Below are 23,406 nucleotides of genomic sequence, written 5' to 3'. Positions count from 1 at the left end.
GGAATGCAATCAGCTTTTCCATAATGCAAACAGAACACACACAGTTTAATTCAGGTGGGGCCCCTGCAGCGGTCTGCCACCAACATAACGAATGTCTCCAACAAGCACAGAGCCTTTGATAAGTGCCACGTCCCAGGGGCCTATGTTTGCAAAGAGACGAGGGTATCTATTCACTTGTTAACCCTATGTAACACAAAACTACTGTTTCTCTTCTAGTCTCTACGCCTTCTTCTACTTTGCTCACCACTGTAGTATCTCAGCACCTTGCAGCAGTGCATTAAGTAACGTGACTACACACTGGTCACATGTCCGTGGTTCTCTCATCCTCTCCCCAGGGGAGACACGTGTGCACTGAAGTGTCTTGCTGAGTCTGGAAAATCAGGAGCAGGGAACACGTGCTTGTGCTTTGCTCTCGTGGGATTGAACTGAAAGAACCCCACAGAATCCCTGCCCGGGGTTCATGTGTTGCAGGGCCAATTGTAACCAAGGAGGGAGAGAAATGCACTGGCTCAGGCCAAGCCGAACTAAGGACACAAGATGGAAATGTCGGTAACTTTATTGCTGAAAAATATACTCAGTATGTCGAGGGTACACCGCAGCTTCGACCTGCAGTATTTGAAATGGAGGTCAGTGTGTGTTAACTGTCTTCATGACTCCTCTCCCAAGCTGCAAACCTTCTCAGGTGCAACGAGGGATCAGAACATGTTCAGATGAGTAGCTGAAACGGGGAGCAGCTGCATTCTGCTGCATGGCACGGCCTCCATTTACAGATTATAAAGGATTCTGAACAGTAAAATCTAATTTAAAGACGGTTTCTCACATTGTGAATTCAATCAACCAGAAAACCGCATTCTAGCACTTGCATTCTGCAGAGGTGAGACTGGAACTGAAGGCCTCGGAGATCCCAGTTCCATACCTTTTCCTTGAGACTCCAAGGTAGCTGGGGAGGGAGTCTGTTACGCATACCCCAGTGCCTATGGGGAGGGAGTCTGTTACGCATACCCCAGTGCCTATTTTTGTGGTGCAGTGGAACAGGGAGCCTGAATCAACCAAAATGCACAATGTCCCACAATCTCCGGCAGCCTCGAGAGGTCTGGCTGCCCAGAGGCCGTATGAGCTTTGACCAAAGTGGTCATACTTGGGTGCTTAAAGTTGAAAGCAGGAACTCCAGAGGGCTGATCCAAAGCCATGGGGGTGAGTGGGCATTAGTGGCCAATATTGAGAAGCTAAGGCCACAATTAGAGTCACGAAAAGAAAAGGAGGACTTGTGGCCCCTTAGAGACGCACAAATAAATTGGTGAGTCTCTAAGGGGCCACAAGTCCTCCTGTTCTTTTCGCGGATACAGACTAACCCGGCCGCTCCTCTGAAATTAGAGTCATGTGGCTGGCGTACTGCAGAGTGCAATACCTCTTCCTGCCACAGGTGGGATTTCAGGTGCAGGAGACCTCCGGGGGTTGGAAATTTTTCGACCAAAAGGTTTTCATGGGAAAATACGGGTTCATCAAAAGCAAAACACCGTTTGCGGGAAGGCACTGGGTTTGACAGAACTTCGGTCGAGGAAGGTTTCTCAGGTCCAGGATGCAAGAGCTGGTCAAAATGAGAACGTGAGCGAGACTGCCCCAAGCTAGTTAATACCCTGCTTAGATCACTCGCCGGGGATGTGGGAGACCTAGGCTCTAGTCCCTGCTCCAAGTCAGAGGCTGGCAGGTCTTCCACATCCCAGGCGAGTACCCTCACTACGGTGCTATTGGCTACCCTGGGGCATCCCTTGCATTGCTTATTCATCAAAAACACTTCTGAAGGTCTCAGTCCCTTACGTGGAATGGGAGAAGCGCCCAAACCCTGGACAGTATTCATAGGATGGGAAAACCATTTCCTGCTCGGCTCTAAGGATACCTGGCTGCCCCCAGCTGGCCCTGCAGCATGACAGCTGCAGGCAGGAGAGGGAGGAGGCACAAAGCAGGGGACAGGGATTCTGTGGGGGCTCTTTCAGTTCAGCCCCACATGGGCAAAGCGTAGGGGGGTCTGCACGGGCTCCTTGCTGCCTCCGCTCCTCATTTCCCAGACACAGCGGCAAGCGGAGGAGAAAAGGTGGAATTCGGATCCTGCGCATGGGCTCTCTGAGCTGGAAGCAGGGAGTGTGTGGGTGTGTTACATGTGGAAACAGGGGGTCATGCTGAGCCGGGAGTGCAGGGCAGATGCGGGTCCAGAGCGGAGGAGAGGTTACGTAGTAAGACAAGTGGTTCTCAGACTCGGGGCGGGGAGGGGGGGCGCTGTCTGAGCTGGGTTGGGTTGGGGGGAGCTGAAGAGCCTGGAGGAAGTTTTGAGTTGGGAAAGAAGTGGGTTAAATAAAGGGAGAATGGAGTCACTTGGTGAAAGAGGGAGAGGGTGATGGGTAGTTTGGAGGAGGAGGAGGAGAAGTTGGGACTGGTGTAAAGGGGACACAAAGGGATGGATAATTTTCTCCCATCCTGCCCTTTACGATAAAGTTCTTCTGTACAGGGGAAAGGGAAGGGGAGTATCTTTTTCCTCTCAATTCCCCCCCAAATCTCTCTTACCCCCCTGCAGCAAAATATTTCCCCGCAAGGCTCACTAGCCCTGCATTCCAGTTTTTCCATTTGGAAACTATGATTCACCTGCACTGGAGCTGGGGGAGAGGGGAGCTGAGCAGCGTGCTCCCTGCAGCCCTACTGCCTATTTGGGGGCACCAGCTCCGTGGCAAACCCACCCCCGTCTCCATGGCACCTCGCCCGTCTTGCCAGCCTGCCCCGATCCCACCCCACCCCCGTCAACCCAGGTGACCGTATTGACGCTGCCCCCATCCTCAGGAAGTTCACACAATGCGGCACCAGCCAATCAGGTTAGCAGATGTGACAGCCAACTCCCCTTCCAAAGGGAGATATCAATCTGGCGGCTGAGCTGACGCAGCTAAAGTGTTGACACATTAATTGGAACTAAATTACCTGGGCTCAGGTGTTTCTGTCACAGTGATGGCCTCTACATGGAGCAGGAAAAAACTGGGAAGGGGGAGGGCAGCTTAGGAAGTTCCAGGGGCATTGCCTTCTCTTTGTTACTGCCCCCGGGGCTCTTGAGCACCTGCTGTTACTTGGGGGGGAGTTGTGAGCCAGCTCCTATTTGGGGTCTGCTCAGCCACTGGTAGCTGCTCCTCCGCAGGTGTGCCCTAGAAGTCATTACACTGGGCCTGTCGTGAGGGGTGGACCCCATGCCGCAATCAAGGTGGGAGGCCCCTCGTTATCTCTTTTTTTGTACCAAAATCCCTGACACAGGCTCTCATCCCCATAGGGCTCCTTTGCTCCACCTGGCTGGGCTGGGCTGGGATCCAGCCCCAGGAGGCACCCATGAACAGACGGAGACAGCTCTAACAAGCGCGCCCCTTGCCGCTTTCCACCGCTGGGGTGTCCTAGCAGAGGCACAGTAACCCTGTGGAAACCCACAGAGGGGCAAACTCAGCTCCCACCCTCCTCCTGACTGGCCTGACCACACAGGAGGCCAGGTCTGGGTGTGCAGGGCTGCTCCGGCCTCCAGCACTTAGATGCGAGCACCCAGCCCAAGGACAGCACAGTCATGGCCTCGTGGGGGCCCTGTCCGTGCCCTGACCTTTCACACCGGTGTTAAATGAGCTGGCAAAGCTGGCCGAATCCTTGCAGTACCTGGGGCATCTTGCCACATGTAAAGAGAGAGGAAAGACAGGATGGGACATACCTGTGGACCAGGGGGACCTTTCCCACCAGGTGGGCCAGGGGGAGCCTGTGTGAGGAGAGAGAGGCAGAGATCAGAGCCTGAATATTTCACCCCCCTTTTGCTGAGCGCTCACTGCACATAGGCCGGTTGGTTGAGAGGCTTTTTGACCTTCTCACCACAGAGGCTCAAGCTAACCACTTCAACAACCCGCAGGCCTGCACCAGACTTCATTTAACCGCTGGGCGCGGAAGTCACATCAGACCTATCAGTGCCCACAGAAAACAGATGGGCCCTGGAGTTCTGGGGTGTGCTACAGGCTGGTTCTACTGAGAGGCAGGGAACAATACTCACTTTGGGACCAGCTTTTCCTGGAAATCCTGGTGGGCCTCGCATTCCAGGCTCTCCCTGCAAGAAGGAGCAGAAAGAAGTTTGTTAATATTTGTTCTGCTGAAGAACCTCTTGGGTGCAGCAGCAGCCATCTCTCAGTGAAGAATGGTGAATAGGTTGAGAAGGTTAAGGAGAGCTGGTCAGAAAATAGGGGTGAGGGGGAAGCCTACACAAATGTCCTGACCAGTTCTAGAGGCGAGTGCTACTGATGTGCGTTGGTGGAGACAGGAAGCTGGAGTTTGGGAAACGATTGTAGGGTAACTTCACAGACATGAATACCAATAAGTGTGCCCAACTGATTTGAGATAGGCCAGAGTCAACACCCCAAACACCCACAAAGTTTGATCTGGGATCCAGCCTTTTTAACAGGTCCTTATAATAAGCCAAACCCAGACACTGGAAATGCAAACTCCTAAATTTCAAGGAAGTTTGGAACCCAGCAACTCAGGCCTATCTCTGTCAGTAACATGGAGTGACGAACAGATGTAGCAGGATTTCACTGTGTTCATATTGCTCCCACCCTAAATGTCTGTTCTACAGCCATTTCCCCTCTGAATTCAAAACCACCACCACTTTCTTTTAAATCCAACTTTGGTCCGCCAGGAAATGAATGGGGAGGTGGGTGGGGGAAGGAGCATAAGCAGCACAAGAGATACCAGAGATACTGGAAGAACAGTACAGTCGGATCCTGCAGAGACTAATCCTACACCCTGTTCCTAGCACTGGAAGTAGATCGTTTTCTCCACAGTCACTGCCCCAGTAAATGGCAAAGAAAAACCTCTTTGCAGGTCATCCCAGAGTTCCCAACAATCTTCATCTTTGTAGCTCTTTCACGGTCCTACCTTTTCACCCATGGGTCCTGGCTTTCCTCTGTCACCAACAGGTCCTGGGTAGCCCTGGGACAGAAAGCCATTGATACTGGTCAGTTAAGGCTGACACACTGTATTCTCTCTCAGTGAGAGGGATGAAATGGAGGAAGCTAGCAGCCTATGGATGGCGGTGCTCATGTCCGAGATGTGGCACCAGACGTCCAGAAGAGGTGGTGGTCATCACACAGGTTAAGGTTTCACACACCTGCCTCTGTTTATTTGGCCTTTTCTCAAATTAACCACCTTACCTTAAACCAACCTTAACAATCTCTTACAAATGAGAGTCTTGTGGCCCTCCAGCTGCTTTGGCCAGCAGTGCCATGCCTAGCTGGCTACCCCTCAGACATTTAACGCTGCCCCCTTCCCACTGGATTAGGAGAACCTCATGAGAGCACTGAAAATGGTCACTCAAAAACTAGACCACACCCCTCCCGCCGCCAGAATGGGATGTGCTAGTCCTGAGTATCATTCTGCTTATTCAAATAGCACACAGCTGGGGTGAAGAGGGGCTCAGCAGGGCAGACGGTGCCCATTCAGCTTATTTATTTAGCCAGAGAAGAAGGCGAGATCTTGTGGGGAAAGAGGCTGTATGTGAAGCTGTATGTGCCTCACTTTAACCCGGGGATCAGGGCCGAGAGCTGCACAACGCAACATGAGGGTTTCCAAACCTCCCCTCAAAGCAACAAGGTGGAAGTCACCAAACCTCTTCTGGGCAGACCCATGATTCAGGTCTGGGACTACTAGAGGAAGGGGGTTAGTTCTGCCACGCCAGTAGGGGGGCAATAAGCTAGTATTGGAAAACTGGCCTGAACGAAGCCAGCCATTCTCACTGACTTGCGCCCTGTTCCTTGCACAGAGGAAATTCCAGGGATATACCCAGTGTAGCCAATGGTGCACAGCTGGGCAGGGCCTGTAACTCTATAAAAGCCCCTTACACTGAATGTCAGAGGTGCCAGGTGCCTCTGTGCCTCCCTTCCGGGCAGCTATTTTTTTCCAAGCTCACCCTCTCTCTGCCTCTGCCCCATATGTGCTCAAACAGCTGCCTGCTTGTTGCTAGGCCTCATTTTGCACTGGGAACAGACGGGTATCACTTACATACATCCCGACAGGTCCTTGCAATCCTTCCAAGCCAAGTTTACCAGGCAGCCCCTGACCGGAAAGAAACGAAAAATGTAACAAATGCAGCAAGACTGGCTTCAATACAGATGGTGCCAACGTCAGCATGGAAGGAGCAGTAAAAGATGACCAAGAACTAGGGTGCATAGATCTCACCAGCTAAAAGCTCATCCAAACAGACATTGTCTTTTATGGGTCTAATCCTAAAAGGTGCTGAGCACTTGCAACTCCTGTTGGCTTCAGTGAGGACTGTGGATACTCGGAGTCAGGCTCCAAAAGGACAAGTTATAGAGTTGTACCAATATCTGATTCTTTGATTTGGCCACTACACTCCACCCCCCAACAATTGTTTTGGGTCGAACAAAGCGTTTCATTTAACGTGAGGGGTTTTTAACCATTTTTCTTTCTTTCTTGAATTTAAGAGCATTGATGTTAAACTCAAAACAGCCGGTTTTGATATTTTTTCCTGACTGAAACAATTTGGTGAGTTCGACATAGATTCGCACGGTGTTTTGGTCGACTCAAATCTTCATCTTTCCTCCAAAAAAAAGTTGTCCAAAACCTGCCACCCAGCTCCAGTGTTCAGCCAGGTGCAATGTTGGGCCATCTGGGGAAATCAAAGCTAGCAACACAGACTGCACCATGGGAAGGGGAAAAGTGGCAGAGCTTCTTCTCTCTGCAGAGAGCCAAGACAGGTAATTCAAGAGGTCACATGGCCTGAGGCAGCTGGGACTGTGCGTATTGGGAGATAAAAGAAAATACATAAAGGCTCCTCTGGCTCAGAGCCAGCAAGAGCCTGAGCTGGAACGTGTTGATATCCAGCTAATATGTAATGAGCCCTTTTCCCAGGAGTCTAGACAACATGTCCGATGTTTCAGTGTGTCATTGAAAAGCACCCTTCTGTCGCTATCCACTTTGTGAAGCACTTCAAAATAAGGGACCCACCCAGCCTCACACTGATCTCTCTCTGAAGAGATGCTACCACAGAGCCAATCCCAGAAGAACATTCCAAAATGCCAACTAAGCGAAGCCTTTTGTCATTAAGACCAAGCTACATGAAATGGCTCCATGGAGTTCCATCACCCCGCACACGTACACCATCTCATTAGTGGCTCTTACCTTTGGCCCCGGTGAACCTGGGTCTCCATCTGGTCCTGGTTTTCCTGGAGGGGCCTTAAAACAACATTTGGAGAGAGGTGTCATTAACGGAGTCACCTTATAAGGCCATTTCAGGCCTTGGCACTCATTGCTCACTTAGCTGAGCATGGCAATCTAGTTAATATTTGATCGTAATGCATTAACTCTGCCTCTATGGATAGTTGCCGCAGCTCCTGTCTGGCTATGTTCAGTAGCCCTCGATCACCAGTAGCCCAAAGCTGGCACTGCAGAGAGACTGAACCTGGCATGCTGGGTGGCACTCACAGGGCACTGTCTTCAGTATACCTGATGCCCTGCGCAGCAGTAAAGCAGTTAATGGATTCTCAGACATTCTTTCTGGGGATGGCGCAAGACAGTCACCTTATTGACTGAGAAAGTAAGTAGATCTGGGTGCCTTTGGGCCCTGGCAGCTGTATATGGATATTCTGTGCGTTCACATGCGTGCACTGTCCTGGGTGGACTCTGAAGCCTGCCCCAGCGCACGTGATCATGACACCCCTAGTGGTTGCATCATCTGGGGGGGTCATAAGACCAAATGCTACTTCACAATGTGACTGCTCCACAGCTTACTGCCAGCTCTCTGTTACTGGCTGCTCCAGCAGCAGGTCCCATGTTATTTACTCTCTGGCATAGCACTGCTAAATGGGCACCGTCTCTGGATTTCCATTAGACTTTTCTATCTGCGGGCACCTAGGGGAGGTTTGTACAGACTCACTGTAGATGCATTTTCGTCATAGAAGTTCAGTGATCGGATTCCCCAAACCAGCCTTATGTATACAGGCCCAGGGAGTGACGTAAGCATTGCACACCACCCATGAAAAAACATGAAGGAAAGAGAAGCGCCTCCTTGTTGAGGTGTCTCTCAGGCAGCAGTCTTCTCCTCTCCATTCAAGGCATGAGCCAACACCCACTTCTGCCAATTGGGACTTTTCATGGATTTTAACAGGTGTTGGGTCAAGCCCTTTAAGAGTACTCTGCGGGAGGGGTTCCCAATCTGTGGCACACGTACCCCTATGGGGGGCTGGGGGGTACGTGAGACATCTCTTGCGGGTAAGCAGGAGAAACTGTGTAAAGATGGATTTATTAATTATTTTATTTATTGCATTTTCATAATAGACTACTCAGACGAAGCTTTAAAACTCTGGGAATTTGTTATATAAAATACAGTAGTTAATTTACTTCAAGGTGCACCAGTGAGAACACAGACACACAGAGATGCTGAGGTACAGATCCCAGGTTCAGTTGCTTGGCAACTGTCCAGTCTAACTGAGCCCAGAACTTAGCCAGGGTTTGGTTTTGTCCCCCTCCGCCCCCCGAGTTGTATACGGCACACTAGAACTATATCTGTACGCAACAGTGAAATATGGGCAGATGACTAAAGACAGGTAGTGTTAAGAAGAACACTAGTGATGAGAAGGGTAGGGGTACACAGGCAGCTGGTAGGTCTGGAAGGGGGCACACAATAAGAAAAAATTAGGAACCTCTGCTTAAGGGGGTTGGATCCTCCCACCTGTTCCTAGTGAGAGAACAGCAGCAACATATTGATGATGGCTGGTAAGGGAATTCAGCCCCTATCTACCATCCACCACCCTCCCAGGGCACACAGCAAAGCAGCGGACTTTCTGCCTTAGTGCTGGGAAGACTAACGCAACAGACAAACTACCGCAGAATGAAGATGCTCCTTACTATTGGTCCAGGAGGTCCATCATGCCCTCTGTCACCTGGTAAGCCACCAGAACCCTGGAGAGAACAGCAAAAGATCACAACATAAATGTTGAAAGTTGGGGGCGGGGAAGTGTTACTGGTAAGGGAGACACACAGGGGTATGGCCTGCCAAAGAGCGGTGCAGCCTGCCACGGGACCAATGCTGGTGCTCCTGGTAAGCTGTATGTGCTCACAGCCGCACGCTCTCCTGGAACGGGCTTCTGTAATACTTGGCTCTTGTGTGTCTGTGGATTGGTCACCGATGAAAGTTCATTTAAAAAAAATAGCCTGGAACAGAGCATTCCAGTAAGGTTGGAACAGAACACCTCCCCCTTCGCAGCATGGAACGTTTCCATTTCAAAACGACTTTACAAAACGATTTAAAAAAAATTATGTATTATATCATTTCAAGTTCAAAAAGTCAAATTTGGAACAAAATCTTTGTGATTTTTATCCAAATGAAAATGTTTTCAATGATTTGAAAATGATCAATCTGAAGCAAACTGGATTTTGGAATTTCATTTTGTGGGATTTTTTTTTTTGGGGTCTTTGTTCCATTTTGGACCAGAAAAAGAACATCCAAATGGCAGAATTTCCCACAAAATGGAAAATCTGGTTCCCGCCCAGCTGTAGCTGCTGGCTCCAACTGGTCCCATCTCAGGTCTGGTTTTGATAACCCAATGGCACATGTTTTTTTCTGAAAGGGGCAACTTCTGCAGCCTCCCCTCCCTTGCTCGTCTCTGCACAGATAAGCAGGTGGGGGCTGCACATTACTTGGCAATGGAAATCCTCATCCGACCTCCCATCATCCAGAGAAAGAGATGCACCCCTTACAATGCACCCCAAGGGCCTCTCTCAGGCAGTGTCCGGAAAGAAGTCGTTTTAAGGTGACTGGTAGCAGTTCACCGGCATTTCAGAGAGCTGGACAGGGTCAGATGGGGAGAGGGGGTTAAGAGAGCGAAGGCTGCTATAAGGCAGCACCTGAGGCAGAAGGATGCTGTTGTATCTCCGCCCGAAGAGGGGAGGCATGTGATAGGTCAGCTCTCAAGCATTCTAGGTTAAATCTTGTACCACTGAACTGGGTCGTTATTAGCTGACGATCGAACATGGAAAGTTTGTGTTGGAAGGTAATAAGACCCCACAGCAGGTTTGCTTGCAGTAGGATTTTGTTAACATTAACAAGGGTGTTGCGGGGTCTAAAGTGACAAACCCCTATCTCTAATCAAAACCCTGGATCTGAATACAGGGCAGGACCCTCTTTACACTCAGAGGTCACACCCAGGAAGGCAAGGCTGACTGGTTAATTGAACTAAGGTTGGACTTGATCTTTGCTCAAGGAGCCACCATCATTAGGGAACTAGCCTAGGACTTGATAGACTCAAGTTCAATTCCTAGCTCTGCCACAGACTTCAGGTGTGATCTTGGGCAAGTCGCTTAGTCTTTCGGTGCCTGAGTTTCCCATCTGTGCAATGGAGATAATAGCCCTGCTCTGCCTCACAGGGGTATGTGAGGATAAGTACATTAAAGATTGTGAAGCACTTTGAGATCTACGGACAAACAGCTGCATACAAGAGCTAGGTATTATTGTCATGCTGACGTGGCTCAAAGGACTGGAAGAATTTAAAACAAACACACAAGGAATTCTACTCACAGCTGGTCCCTTTCTGCCAGGGCTCCCCATGGCACCTGATGCACCCTGCAGGATAAGTTAGACAGATAAGGACCAAGAGAGATCACAAACCTTCCCCCAGCTCCCACCCAGCACTGTATTCTATGAACATGGATTTGCACATGATCTCAGCTTTCCCTGTAAGGGAAGTGCTCTAGTGATACAAGCTGGAATCACGTGTAAACCTGACAGCTCATTCCTATTAAAGGTTAGATCAGAATAGGGTTGCCAGGCGTCCGGCTTTCAACCAGAACACCCAGTCAAAAAGGGACTCTGGTGGCTCCGGTCAGCACCGATGACTGAGCCATTAATAGTCTGGTTAGTAGTGCAGTGGGGCTAAGGCAGGCTCCCTGTCTGCCCTGGCTCTGTGCAACTCCCCAGAAGCAGCCAGCATGGAGCTGCCTGGCTGCACCTCCGTCTAGCCGCTTCTGGGAGCGGCGCAGAGCCAGGGCAAGCAGGGAGCCTGCCTTAGCCCTGCTGCACCACCGACTGGGAGCAGCCTGAGGTAAGCGCCACTCGGCTGGAGCCCGCACCGTAAACCCCCTGCCCCAGCTCGGAACCTCCTCCTGCACCCCAAACTCCTCAGCCCTAGCCCCACCCCAGAGCCCACACCCCCATCTGGATCCCTCACCCCCTCCCACCCCAGCCCAGAGGCCCTCCCCCCACATCCTGAACCCCTCATTTCTGGCCCCACCCCAGAGCCTGCACCCCCAGCTGGAGCCCTCACCCCCTCCCAAACCCAAACCCTCTGCCCCAGACTAGTGAAAGTGAGTGAGGTTGGGGGAGAGCAAGCGACGGAGGGAGGGGGGCTGGAGTGAGTTGGGGGCAGGGCCTCAGAGAAGGGGTGGAGCCTCGGGGCAGGGCAAGGGTGTTCCGTTTTGTGCAATTAGAAAGTTGGAAACCCTAGATCAGAAGCAAGGAGTTTCAGGATCTCATCCTAGCTCTTAATAAATGTCTGTTCCCAGCACATCACTATGCAGTTTGGTTCTATGCAGCGCCTCTGCATGAAGGGCTCAGGACTGGAACAACAGGGTCCAGTGTGCTAGGAGTGAGGGTTGAGGGTCGTTGGCAGAGCTATTTCTGGGCACAGAACTGGCATGTCTATGAGAGCACAGAGGGTGGCTGCAGGTGACAGAAATGAATGGGCAGAGCTGGAGAGAGAACTGGAATGCTGGAGGTTTGGTGCAAGTGGGGAATGAGGAGCATGAGTCATGCCAGCCCCAAGCCTGCGCTGTAAAACCCTCACTGCCATGCAAAGATGGGCCTAGACCACCAAGTTTGGATCCAGCTCCGAAAGTCCCCAAGCCTGAGGGAGTTTGGTCTGTGGTTCGGTTCGGATTCATCTCCCTGCTTTTAGGGGTACGTTTATAAGAGACTTACCAAATTTACCAGAGACAAACCAACACTGGAACCAACGAATATCGGAGTTAACATAACATGCAGTAATACAGCAGCTTTCACCTGCAGCCCTGGCCCCTGTAGCCAGCATGGCAATTACAATATAATGAAGAATATTTAAGTATATAGTATAGAATGGGAACCTGTGTACCAGGCTTTCCTTCTGGGCCTGCTATTCCAGGAATGCCTCGTAAGCCCTGTAAAGGAGATTTTTACCTTGGATAAGAATATGAATTAAAATAGGTGCTCAGATTTTAAATGCTGAAAATATAGACGGCAAAAGCAGCTTTTAAAGGACACCGTTATGTGCAACTATATAAGCAAACACAAATATTTTCATAAGAGCAATTTAAACAAATGGGAAAAAACAGTTACTTATCTTCTCGTATTTGTTGTTCTTCAAGATGCGTTGTTCATGTACATTCCACGTTAGGTGCGAGCGTATTGCGTGCACAAGCGTCAGAAACTTTTTCCTTTAGCGGCTCCTGTTGGGGCCCCCTGACTGGTGCCACTGTGCCGTGCATATATACCCCTGCTGCCCAACCCCCTCTGGTTCCTTCTTGCTGGCGACTCCAACAGAGGGGTAGGAGGGTGGGTGGTGGAATGGACGTAAACAACACATCTCGAAGAACAACAGTTACGAGAAGGTAAGTAACCGTTTTTTCTTCTTCGAGTGCTTGTTCACGTCCATTCCACATTAGGTGAATCACAAGCTTACCTCTAGAGGAGGGTAGGAGTCACGGGAACAACTGATTGGAGGACCGCTCTGCCAACCACCGCATCCTCTCTGGCCTGCTAATTGACCGCGTAGTGGGTTGTGAAGGTGTGCACCGAGGACCAGGTGGCTGCTCTTCAGACCTCCTGGATCAGGACCTGTGCCAGGAAAGCAGAGGAAGTCACTTGCGCCCTGGTCGAGTGACTGCCAGGGCTGGAACACCTGTGAGTTCATAGCACGCCCGGATGCAGCTTGTTATCCAAGACAAGATCCGCTGCGGCGACATCGGGAGGCCTTTCATCCTCTTGGCTATGGCCACGAACAACTGCACAGATTTACGAAAGAGTTTGGTGCGCTCCAAATAGAAAGCCAGCACTCAACGGACATCCAGGGTGTGTAGGCTGCGGTGACTCGGGTCCGTATGGGGTTTTGGAAAAAACACTGGCAGACAAATGTCCTGGCCCAAATGGAATTGTGAGACCACCTTAGGGAGGAACTTGGGGTGCGGTCAGAGCTGCACCTTATCCTTGTGAAACACTGTATATGATGGCTCAGAGGTGAGAACCCTCAGCTCGGACACCCTTCTGGCTGAGGTAATGGCCACCAGAAATGCCACCTTCCAGGAAAGGTGGAGGAGGGAGCAGGTAGCGAGGGGCTCAAACGGGGGTCCCATGAGTTTAGAGAGGACCAAGTTAAGGTTCCAAGGAGGGACTGGGGGGCGTGAGTACGGAAACATCCTCTCCAATCCATTGGGTGGGAAACCACCGAGCCCCCCGAAAACCCTGGATGGAAGGCAGAGATGACCGCCAGGTGCACTCTAAGTGAGGACGGGGCCAGCCCCTGCTGCTTGAGGTGCAGGAGATATTTGAGAATGGCTTGCACCGGGGCCTGGCACGGCTGCACCTGCTGGGGCTCACACCAACAGGAAAACCTTTTCCACTTGGCCATATAGGTAGCCGTGGTAGAGGGTTTCCTACTGCCAAGCAGAATCTGCTGCACAGGAAGGGAGCACTGGCTCTCCAAGGCGTTTAGCCACAGGGCTTCCACACCGTCAGGTGTAGTGATTGCAGGTCGGGGTGGAGAAGCCGCCCACCGTCCTGCGTGATGAGGTCCCAGTGTAGGGGCAGGACTACCGGGGCCTCCACTGACAGCTCTAGGAGTGTTGTGTACCAGTGCTGGCGGGGCCATGCCGGGGCGATGAGGACCACCACCGCCCTGTCCCTGCGTACCTTGAGCAGGACCTTGTGTACCAAGGGGAGCGGGGGAGCGGAAGCATGACATCTGCTCTGAGTGTCCACTCGTGCATGCGATACAACCTGCTGAGGTAGTCTGCCAGCTTGTTTCGCACCCCTGGGAGATATGACGCCTCGAGGAGAACGGCGTGGGCTATACAAAAGTCCCAGAGGAGGAGAGCCTCACGACAGAGCGGTGAGGAACGGGCCCCGCCCTGCTTGTTTATATAAAACATGGCAGTAGTGTTGTCTGTCAGAACTGTCACACTGTGACCACTCAGAGTGGCGTGAAAGGTCTGGCAGGCTGGACGAACCGCCCTGAGCTCCCTCACATTGACATGGAGCAACTGCTCTGCTCCGGACCACAAGCCCTAAGTCCTGAGGTCCCCCAGGTGAGCCCCCCATCCGTGGTCTGACGCGTCCACCTCCAGCGTCAGGTCCGGCTGTGGGGTGGCAAAGGGGATGCCTTCACAAACCACAGGCTGGGTCTGCCACCACCGCAGGGAGTTCAGAACGTCCCTTGGGGCTGTCATTACCAAGTCCAGGGGGTCCCTGCCTGGGCGGTACACCCGAGCGAGCCACGCCTGCAGTGTCCCAAGTCTCAGTCTGGCCTGCCTGACCAGGTGCGTGCATGCTGCCATGTGGCCAGCAGCCGCAGGCAGCACCTGGCCGTTGTCATTGGAAACTGGCGCAGGAGGCCACTGCTTGCTGGATAGCCTGGAATTGGGATACTGGAAGGCTTGCCCTGGCCTGCAGCGCGTCCAGGAGCTCCCCTATGAATTCCACTCTCTGCGTGGGCACGAGAGTGGACTTGGGGACGTTGACCAGGAGCCCCAGCTCGCAGAACAATCTCAGGGCCACCTCCACGTAGCCCCGCACTTCCGCTTCGGATCGACCCATCAGGAGCCAATCGTCGAGGTACAGGTACACCCAGATTCTCTGCCTCCGTGAGAAGGCCACCACCGCCATGCACTTCGTGAACACCCGTGGGGCTGCGGCTAGACCGAACGGGAGAACCGCAAACTGGTAATGCTCTTGGCTCACGGTGAAGCGCAGGAACCGCCGATGAGCTGGGTGGATGGCGATATGAAAGTATGCGTCCTTCATGTCGAGGGCTGCGTACCAGTCCCCTGGATCCAGGGAAGGGATGATGGTGCCCAGAGAGACCATGCGGAACCGAGCCTTGACCAGGAACTTGTTGAGCCCGCGCAGGTCTAGGATGGGACGAAGGCCCCCTTTGGCCTTGGGGATGAGGAAGTACCGGGAGTAGAAACCTTTCCCCCTTAGGCCATGTGGCACCACCTCTACTGCCCCCGCCCCCAGCAGCGAGCGAACCGCCTTCTCTAGGAGATGCTCGTGAGAGGGGTCCCTGAAGAGGGATGGGGAAGGGGGGTGGGAGGGAGGGAGCGAAGAGAATTGCAGTGAGTACCTGTTCTGTACCGTGCGTAAGACACAACGGTCCGACATACTGCTGGACCACGCATGGGAGAAACGGGCCAGGCGGTTTAGGAAACAAGGGGACAGATCCGGTGACTGGTCTGGTACGCTGTCCTCGAGCGCACCTTCAAAAGCCTGGTTTAGTGCCCGGCTGGGACTTGTGCAGGACCTCAGTTCTGGCCGCACGTACTTCTGGTACATTATTATTGTTATTATTGCGCTGTCGCCTGTTATCCCTGCCTCGCCTACGGGAAGGCTCATGCCTATGACGAGGCTGGTACTGTTGCTGAGGGGGAGGCTGCGGCTTAAAGGGCTTCCTCTGCGTCACCGGGGTGTGCATACCCAGCGACTTAAGTGTAGCCCTTGAGTCCTTGAGGCAATGCAGCCTTGCGTCTGTCTGGTCCGAAAAGAGCCCGGACCCTTCAAAGGGGAGGTCCTGGAGTGTGCTCTGGACCTCAGGTGGCAGGCCTGACTCCTGCAGCCACGCCGAGAGCCTCATGACCACCCCCGACACAATTGTTCTGGCCGCCGCGTCTGCTGAATCCAGGGAGGCCTGGAGAGAGGTCTTAGCCACTGTCTTGCCCTCGTCCACTAGGACCGTAAACTCCTGTTGGGAACCTTGCGGGAGGTTGTCCTTAAACTTCCCCACCGCTGCCCAGGCGTTAAAATTATGCCTGTTGAGGATGGCCTGCTGGTTCGCAATCCTCAACTGAAGGCCCCCGACGAGTACACCTTTCTGTCAAAAAGGTCCAGGGATTTTGCCTCCTTGGCCTTAGGTGCCAGGGCCTGTTGACCATGGTGCTCCTTTTCATTCACCGCCGAGACCACCAGGGAGCACGGACTTAGGTGGCAAAATAGGAATTCGTAGCCCTTTGACGGGGCGAAGTACTTGCACTCCACACCCTTGGCTGTTGGAGCACTAGAAGCTGGGGGTCTGCCATATAGTCTTATAATTTGATTGGATGGTCTTAATGAGTGGGAGCGCTATTCTAGATGGACCTTCAGGGCTCAAAATGTCCACCATGGGGTCCTCCTGCTCAACCGTCTCCTCGGCCTGCAGCCCCAAGTTCTGGGCGACCCTATGCAGTAGCTCCTGGTGGGCTCTGTGGTCTATGGGAGGACGGCCGGACACCGCTGTTCCCGCCACCGCCTCATCTGGGGATGACGAGGAGGTTAGCAGCTGCTCAGCCCCCTCAGGCTGGTCCTCCTGCTCCCCTTCTCCCATGGGAGGGGCCTCCGGCTTGGACCGGGGCAGGAGACCTTGGTGCTGGTTTACCCTGGGGGGATGCTGGAGGCCTGGATATTGTGGCTTCCGGCGTCGTCGGTGTGGGGACCAGGACCGCTGCACTGAGTAGCTCACCCTGGACAGGGCCCCTTGGTGCTGTTGACAGGCCCAAGGAGTCCAAAAGGACCAATGACCTGGCAGCCCCCATTGTGCACTGCCGTCCAGAGCACGGTGCGAGTGACTGTAACGGCCAGAGTTGGCACCGGACTGCGGCGATGCCGACCGCGAAGGCCAAGGCGGTGCTGACGATCTGTGCAGACAGGAGGTCGACGAGTGGCTCCTAGCAGAATGAGAGCGAGATCGGTACCGATATCCCCAGGACTGGTACTGAGGTCTGGACCAGGACTGGCGCCTGCAGGAGTCCTCCGGCGAGGGCCGTCTCGACTTCTCCCAGTGCCGGTCTCTAACTGGTGCTGGGGATGTGCCTTGTCCGTGACTTCCTCGTGCCAATCCACTCCCGATACCACAACTTCCTTCTGAGCCGCAGGTAACTGGGAGTCCGCAGATGCAGAGCTCGACTGGGACCAGCTCCAGGAGCGGTGCCAGGACGGTGTCCTCGAACGGCACACCATTGCCGGCTTACTCCTCGATGACACCCGTGGCATGGGTGCCGGAGGATTCTCCCTGTACAGGAGAGGGCTCGTCGCCGACAGCTCAGTGAGGTCCTTTGCCGCCTCAAAGGTGCCAGGCGTGGAGGGCTGATCCATTAAGTCCCCGACCCCATTGTCCGCACTGAGCTCACTTAGACCTGGGCTCGGTGGGACTTGGGGTGCTGGAACCGCCGGTGCAGCGGCCTTTCCACTCTTATCGGCGCTCGGGGCCTTGGAAGGCGCCGGCCTCCTATGCGGGGAACGTCCACGCATTCCTTTTGGCTGCACCGTGGGCCGCACCGGGGAGGACGAGCGGAGCCAGGGCCTAGTCTGGTGCTGTAGGGCCGACATTTTTCAGTGTTGAGCCGGTCCCAGGTCTCCCGACGGCTCCGGAGCACTACGCACCGAGGAAGCCGGAGCCAGCGTTGGGCACTCTGGGCCCGGTGGCTGTAATGCCACTTCCATCAACAACGGCTCTAAACCAAAGTCTCTTTCTTTCTTTGTTCTTGGCTTGAACGCCTTGCAAATCTTACACAGCTCAGTCTGATGTTCTTCCCCCAGGCAACGAAGACACAAGCCGTGGGGGTCACTAACTGGCATAGGCTTGCGGCAGGTGGCACAAGCCTTAAACCAGTGGCCTGCGGCATGCCCTGCAGCCCGGGGTGGGTGCTGGAAGTCTCCAAGCACCTAATCACTTAAGTGTCCACAACAAAGTGTATGTGAACTAACTGATAACAGCTATCTATAAGAGAAAGGCTAAGGGACTGCTCTCGCACAAGAGAAAGAGGTTGTTCCAATGCCGTCACGGACAGTAAGAAGGAACCGGAGGGGGTCGAGCGACAGGGGTATATATGCACGGCGCAATGGCGCCAGTCAGGGGGCCCCACCGGGAGCAGCTAAGGGAAAAAGTTTCCAATGCTCATGCACGCAATGCGTGCACACCTAATGTGGAATGGACGTGAACAAGCACTCGAAGAAGAATAGTAGGCTCTTGCATACGTACGTTCGTTGGCTATGTGAGCGCTAAACTCTGCCAGCGGGACAACTGTGATTAATGCAAACACATCTGTCTCTACTGTTATCTTGTCCTCTACCCACCTCCTGCTGTCTGACTGTTTATTCACCTGCTATGTGTCATCTAAATCCTCGGTTGGGACCTCTCTGGGGCAAACAGTGTTTTCTGTTATTTGTTTGCACAGTGCTTAGTACAACATTGGCCTCATTCCCGTTGGAACTCCCTGGATGCCAGTGCAAGAGAAAGAAACTGCAGGTGCAAACTGGTAGGTTTGGAAACCTTCCCAAGGGAAGATGGTGTTCATACTGCACTGTGCTCATTACCATGCATTGTCTCTCCTGTCTGTGCCCTCACTCAGCACCCTGTGCAAACAGCTTCTAGCAGCCCTTTCCCACCTCCACTGGTGAACGTTCGAACCAAAAAAGAAACCGAGGAGCAGGTAAAAGGCTATTTTTACTGCCACAGACAGAAAAATGTCGAGGTTCTTAAACCTATTTTTTCCTCCCTATCCTCTTTTGCCCATCCCCACAACTATTAGTTGTAGCTTAGTTGTCAGATGTAAACTTGTGTAATAACAGAAAGCTACTTAAGAGAGAGTCTTGCTTCCTACATTCCTTGCTAATAGCTAAAAAGTCAGTTGTGTTTCTGGTGGGGTTTTTATTAATTAGGATTATTATTTTAACAATGTAAAACTTGTATAGAATAACGCTTATCCTGATTCTCCTACCTCTGGCCTTCCTACAGGCGTACCCAAAGGCAGAATATGACCCACAGAACATTTGAACACAAACACATTTTCAAATCGCTGCCAAACCCCAAGCATGGCGCACAAGAATGGTCTCATGCCGGAGCTATACTACGAAAACCGTTGATTGCAAACAGCCCAGGCCAAAGGGTGCTGTAGAGGTTAGCAAGCCCTGTTAACGCTTTTCAACCTTAATTTGTGAGCTACAGAAAACAAAAGTGTTACATTTTCAATAAATCCTAATTAGGCACATGTGCAACTACAGCACCAACAGTGAAGGGCACAATTAAGATGCCTAATTAGGCTGAGAAATACGCTATTGTGCCCTTGATGAGAAGCCATACTCCCATGCATGCTGCCTATTTTTTTTCACGCTCTCACACAGGCGAGCAATTGCGGCTATGCTTTTAAGCGCACACCTAGTTAAACACACAAGGTCTGGACACTGGCGTGAGTCAGGAGGATCTGCACTGCAAATCAGCAGAGTCACACTAACAGCGGATCAGACTAATGCCCTCTCTTTGGAGAACGGTACACTTGTATCTGCCAGCTCTGAATCCCATCTAAGCTTTCCGCTTTCAAAGCTGAACCATGCAACTGGGGCAGCCAGTCCTGATCCCTTCTCTCGAGCACACTTCACAAGAGTTTGAGCCTGAGTATTGGTGTACAGCTACTTACTGGGGGTCCTGGGATTCCAACCAACCCACGCTGGCCCGTACGGCCCTGTAAAGAAACAAATATTACAAGAAAGGACTCTGCCATCATTAAACAAGATGCAAATTCAGAAGCCTTAATATGCAAGTTTAGCAACAGGAATGATCTTTGCCAGCTCAGGGTTTAGCTGATCACCATATCTGGGGTTGAGAAGGAATTTTCCTCCAGGGAAGATTGGCAGAGGCCCTGGGGTTTTTTGGCCTTCCTCTGCAGCGTGGGGCACGGGTCACTTGCTGGAGGATTCTCTGCACCTTGAAGTATTTAAACCATGATTTGAGGACTTCAGTAACTCAGACATAGGTTAGGGATTTGTTACAGGAGTGGGTGGGTGAGATTCTGTGGCCTGCGTTGTACAAGAGGTCAGACTAGATGATCATAATGGTCCCTTCTGACCTTAAAGTCTATGAGTCTATGAGCAGTAAAAGCTACAGGGCCTTTAAATATATAGATTGGTTTATACTTCAATTATGTCTCCAATTTTATCTAAACTCCTCTCTCGTACGGTATTTCTACCTGACTAGCAAGGAGTCGTTTATGCAGTCCTTTCAAGTGCAGGGACCTTGCTATGGTTATCTGCCGCTGCTATCCACCTCTTAGCCACCTCCACAGTAGATCTCTGCATAGTGGCTCTGTGCCTTCAAGTCATTCAGAAGCTCCAGCATCCTGATTCGGGAAAGCAACTTACTTGAGTCTCATTGACAACAATGGGACTTCAGCTTATGCTTAAAGTTGAGAACGTGCTTAAGTGCTGTCTGACCTGGAATGCTAGTGAGGACCAAGGCAGCCACTCTTCAGTACAGTTTCTCATGCAGTGTGCTTTATGCCCATGCTACATGATCTGTGCTCCTCACAAAGCCATTTTTTGGAGCTATTTAAGGTGCTGGGTTCAAGCCCTATAATGACCCCAACGTTCACCTCCAAGTAACGAAAGGCTCTGTTAGTTACCCTGTGTCCTCTTGGCCCGGGCGTTCCCTTCAAGCCATCTGATCCTCGACTGCCCTAAAAATTCATAGGGGAAAATCATTTCAGGCACCACTGCTTGATTCCCCCACTCCCCACCATCCCTGTCTATCTTAGAGATACAGAGCTGGGCATCTGTCTGTACAATTTCAGAGACTTCTTCCAAAGCCCATTGGACTCAATGGCTCTAACAGCTTGGGGTCAGGCTGGAGATGTTGGTTTTGATGTAGATTTTCCTACTGAAACGATGCTGTAATGGGTGTAACATGTGGGAACGGCTAGAGCTTACATTAAATGCCACATCAGTCCCAAGCTGTGGCGGCGGAGATGCTGGGCCCAGCCAGCACTGTTATGTGGCAGGGCGGGGACAGACATGACTTTTTGTATGTGCCTACCACTTACTGAAACCCCCAAGCTGCCAGGATGCAGTGTCCTAGATAGCCTGGGTTGGGAATGTGAGAACTACCAGTTCCCTGGAAGTCTCCAAAAGTGCTGTCCGCTCAGGGCCAGAGGTGAACCCAGAAATCTTCTGAAAGCAGCAGACACAAGCTGGAGCATGTGCCAACATGTGCCCCCAACATGTGCCAAAACCTCACCCTACGTAAGGCATGGCTCCCACCCCCTTCATATTCTGAAACCCTGCCTAGAGGTTCAGTTGGGGTGCCAGGCTGGGCAGCAGCTCCGCTGGGGTCCCATCAGCTGGATGTCTATGGATCATGGGACTTCCTATCATGCCAATGCCCATTGATCAGTAACGAGAGGATGTGTGTGTAAGGGGTGGATGGGTACACAGAGGTGGAAGGTGATTGCCAGTATTTTCCCCCTCCTCTCCTGGTCAGATTTATTCTGTAGCCTATAACTCCGCCAGCTCTGCCTTCACTGAGGAAGGAGGGTTTTTCCCTTTTTAAGCAATGCACTAAGTGGAGGCCACAGTCATTCTCACAGCTTGAGACCTGTCAAGCAGATTCACAGATGGGGCTTTAAAGAAAATGAATGCTGCAACTGTGGAGAGCAATTGAGATATATTTCTGGGCTTTCCACTCCTGCAAAAGGGGACACCCTCTACACTTTGGGAAACAGTGAAAGACCCACTGCCAGTTATATTACAAGCGGAACAAGATATTATTTTATAAAAGGACTCCGTCAGATCAAATATGGCCCGAGGTTTAAGTTATGCAAATGCTCTTACAAAATCTAAGACCAAAGAGAAATGTTTCCTTGACTGAAAAAAACAAAAACCACACACACAACCTCCACCCCCCAACCCAATGAAAACACCTTTATTTGAACAAGTAAACATTCATTTGCTTTCAGTGCTGGCAAACCCAAATATTGCAGCATTATGACAGTGCAGGAGGATGGAAAGTGGAAAATGACAAGAAACAAGAGTGAAATCACCAAATTGTCGGCCATTGTCCAAGCTGAGAGAATTGGAAACTGTGAAATGCAAATCCAGAAAAAGTAAAAGTAGTGAAGTGTCTATAGTACAGCAACTGGGGAAGAGTAGCGGATGTTTTATTTCCCTGCTCGACAACCACAGTTCCATAATTTAGGAGTTATTTGTAACATGGGACATTTATTTTGTTTTTACATGAGTTTTAAGCTGGCAGCATCCATTTAAGCACAAAACACCTCAGTATGGAGCTATGTACTAAAACACTATAGCACAGACAACACCCAACCTTGCTCCAAAGAAAGCTTATAATGCCCCCCACCTTCCACAGTCATGCACACGAATAGGTGGTATGGCTCTGTTGTGAGTCCACTTCTCCATGCCTCAGATTCCCTAGCTGCAAAATGGGGATGGCACCTCATCTGTGTAGAGGCTGGGATCTTGAAAGGAGCCTATTGGCGTTAGGCACCCAAACCCAGTTGAAATTCAGTGGCTTGCATTTGCAAATGAGCCTACATCTACACAGCAAAAAAACCCAGCGGCAGTGAGTCTCAGAGTCCGGGTCAACTGACTTGGGTTCATGGGGCTCACGCTGAGAGGCTAACAATAGCAGAGTAGATATCAGGGCTCAGTCTGGAGCCTGGGTTCTGAAACCCGGCGAGGGGGCAGGGTCTCCGAGCCCAAATATCTACACGTTATTGTTAGTCCCACAGCGCAAGCCAGCTGAGCCGGGCTCTGAGAGTCGCTGCCACGGGTCTGTTTTTTTGCTGTGTAGACGAACCCTAAAGCACTCTGAGATCCATAGATGAAGAGCGTTACATAAAGGATTTATCACAACAAAATGAAGAGAGTGAAGAAATAATGGTGACACTGACCTTTGGCCCTTCACTGTTCTTTTGGCCAGGTGGGCCTATTTGTCCTTCCTCCCCCTAAAGGAGCAAAGAAGCAGAATTAAGGGGCAGTCCAGACAAAATTACTTCTATAATGAGTCAGGGACAATCTGCTGTGTGCAAGGCATTATTTGAATTCGATATTATTGGATCAGGCTCCAGCTGATCTTTAGAAATGCTGCCGATCTAACTACATGCCGATGCACCTGGCACCGCTCTCAAGGGCGAGTTACCTACATAATTTACAAAGAGAGAGAAGCTTTATGTATAAGTCCCTTTACAAGGGAGTTACCCACAGTCATAGATCCCCTGCTCTTGAGCAAGAGAAGAGATGTCTCACTATAAATATCCCTGGCCATCCAGCAGGGAAGAGAGCCCTTGAGAGAGGGGAAATGGGGTTATCAATTACTGGTGTTGCAGTAATGC

General features: G+C 51.7%; 1 protein-coding gene across 1 annotated transcript in view; it reads right to left on the bottom strand.

Moving 5' to 3' along the window:
• The window catches only part of LOC140899299 (uncharacterized), a 258,414-nt gene that overhangs the window by 35,769 nt on the left and 199,239 nt on the right, over positions 1 to 23,406 (bottom strand). The window contains exons 27-37 of the mRNA XM_073314570.1: positions 22,966 to 23,019; positions 20,683 to 20,736; positions 19,702 to 19,746; positions 12,148 to 12,201; positions 10,589 to 10,633; positions 8,920 to 8,973; positions 7,195 to 7,248; positions 6,055 to 6,108; positions 4,933 to 4,986; positions 4,055 to 4,108; positions 3,725 to 3,769 (exon numbers count right to left, since the gene is read on the bottom strand). Coding sequence (XP_073170671.1) covers positions 3,725 to 3,769; positions 4,055 to 4,108; positions 4,933 to 4,986; positions 6,055 to 6,108; positions 7,195 to 7,248; positions 8,920 to 8,973; positions 10,589 to 10,633; positions 12,148 to 12,201; positions 19,702 to 19,746; positions 20,683 to 20,736; positions 22,966 to 23,019 — 567 coding nt within the window. The remainder of the gene's footprint in view (positions 1 to 3,724; positions 3,770 to 4,054; positions 4,109 to 4,932; positions 4,987 to 6,054; positions 6,109 to 7,194; positions 7,249 to 8,919; positions 8,974 to 10,588; positions 10,634 to 12,147; positions 12,202 to 19,701; positions 19,747 to 20,682; positions 20,737 to 22,965; positions 23,020 to 23,406) is intronic.

This window comes from Lepidochelys kempii, chromosome 16 (genome assembly GCF_965140265.1).
Source record: "Lepidochelys kempii isolate rLepKem1 chromosome 16, rLepKem1.hap2, whole genome shotgun sequence".
Classification (NCBI taxonomy): Eukaryota; Metazoa; Chordata; order Testudines; family Cheloniidae; genus Lepidochelys; species Lepidochelys kempii.
The sequence above is the reverse complement of the archived record's forward strand: the minus strand, read 5'-3'. Positions and strand labels throughout refer to the sequence as shown.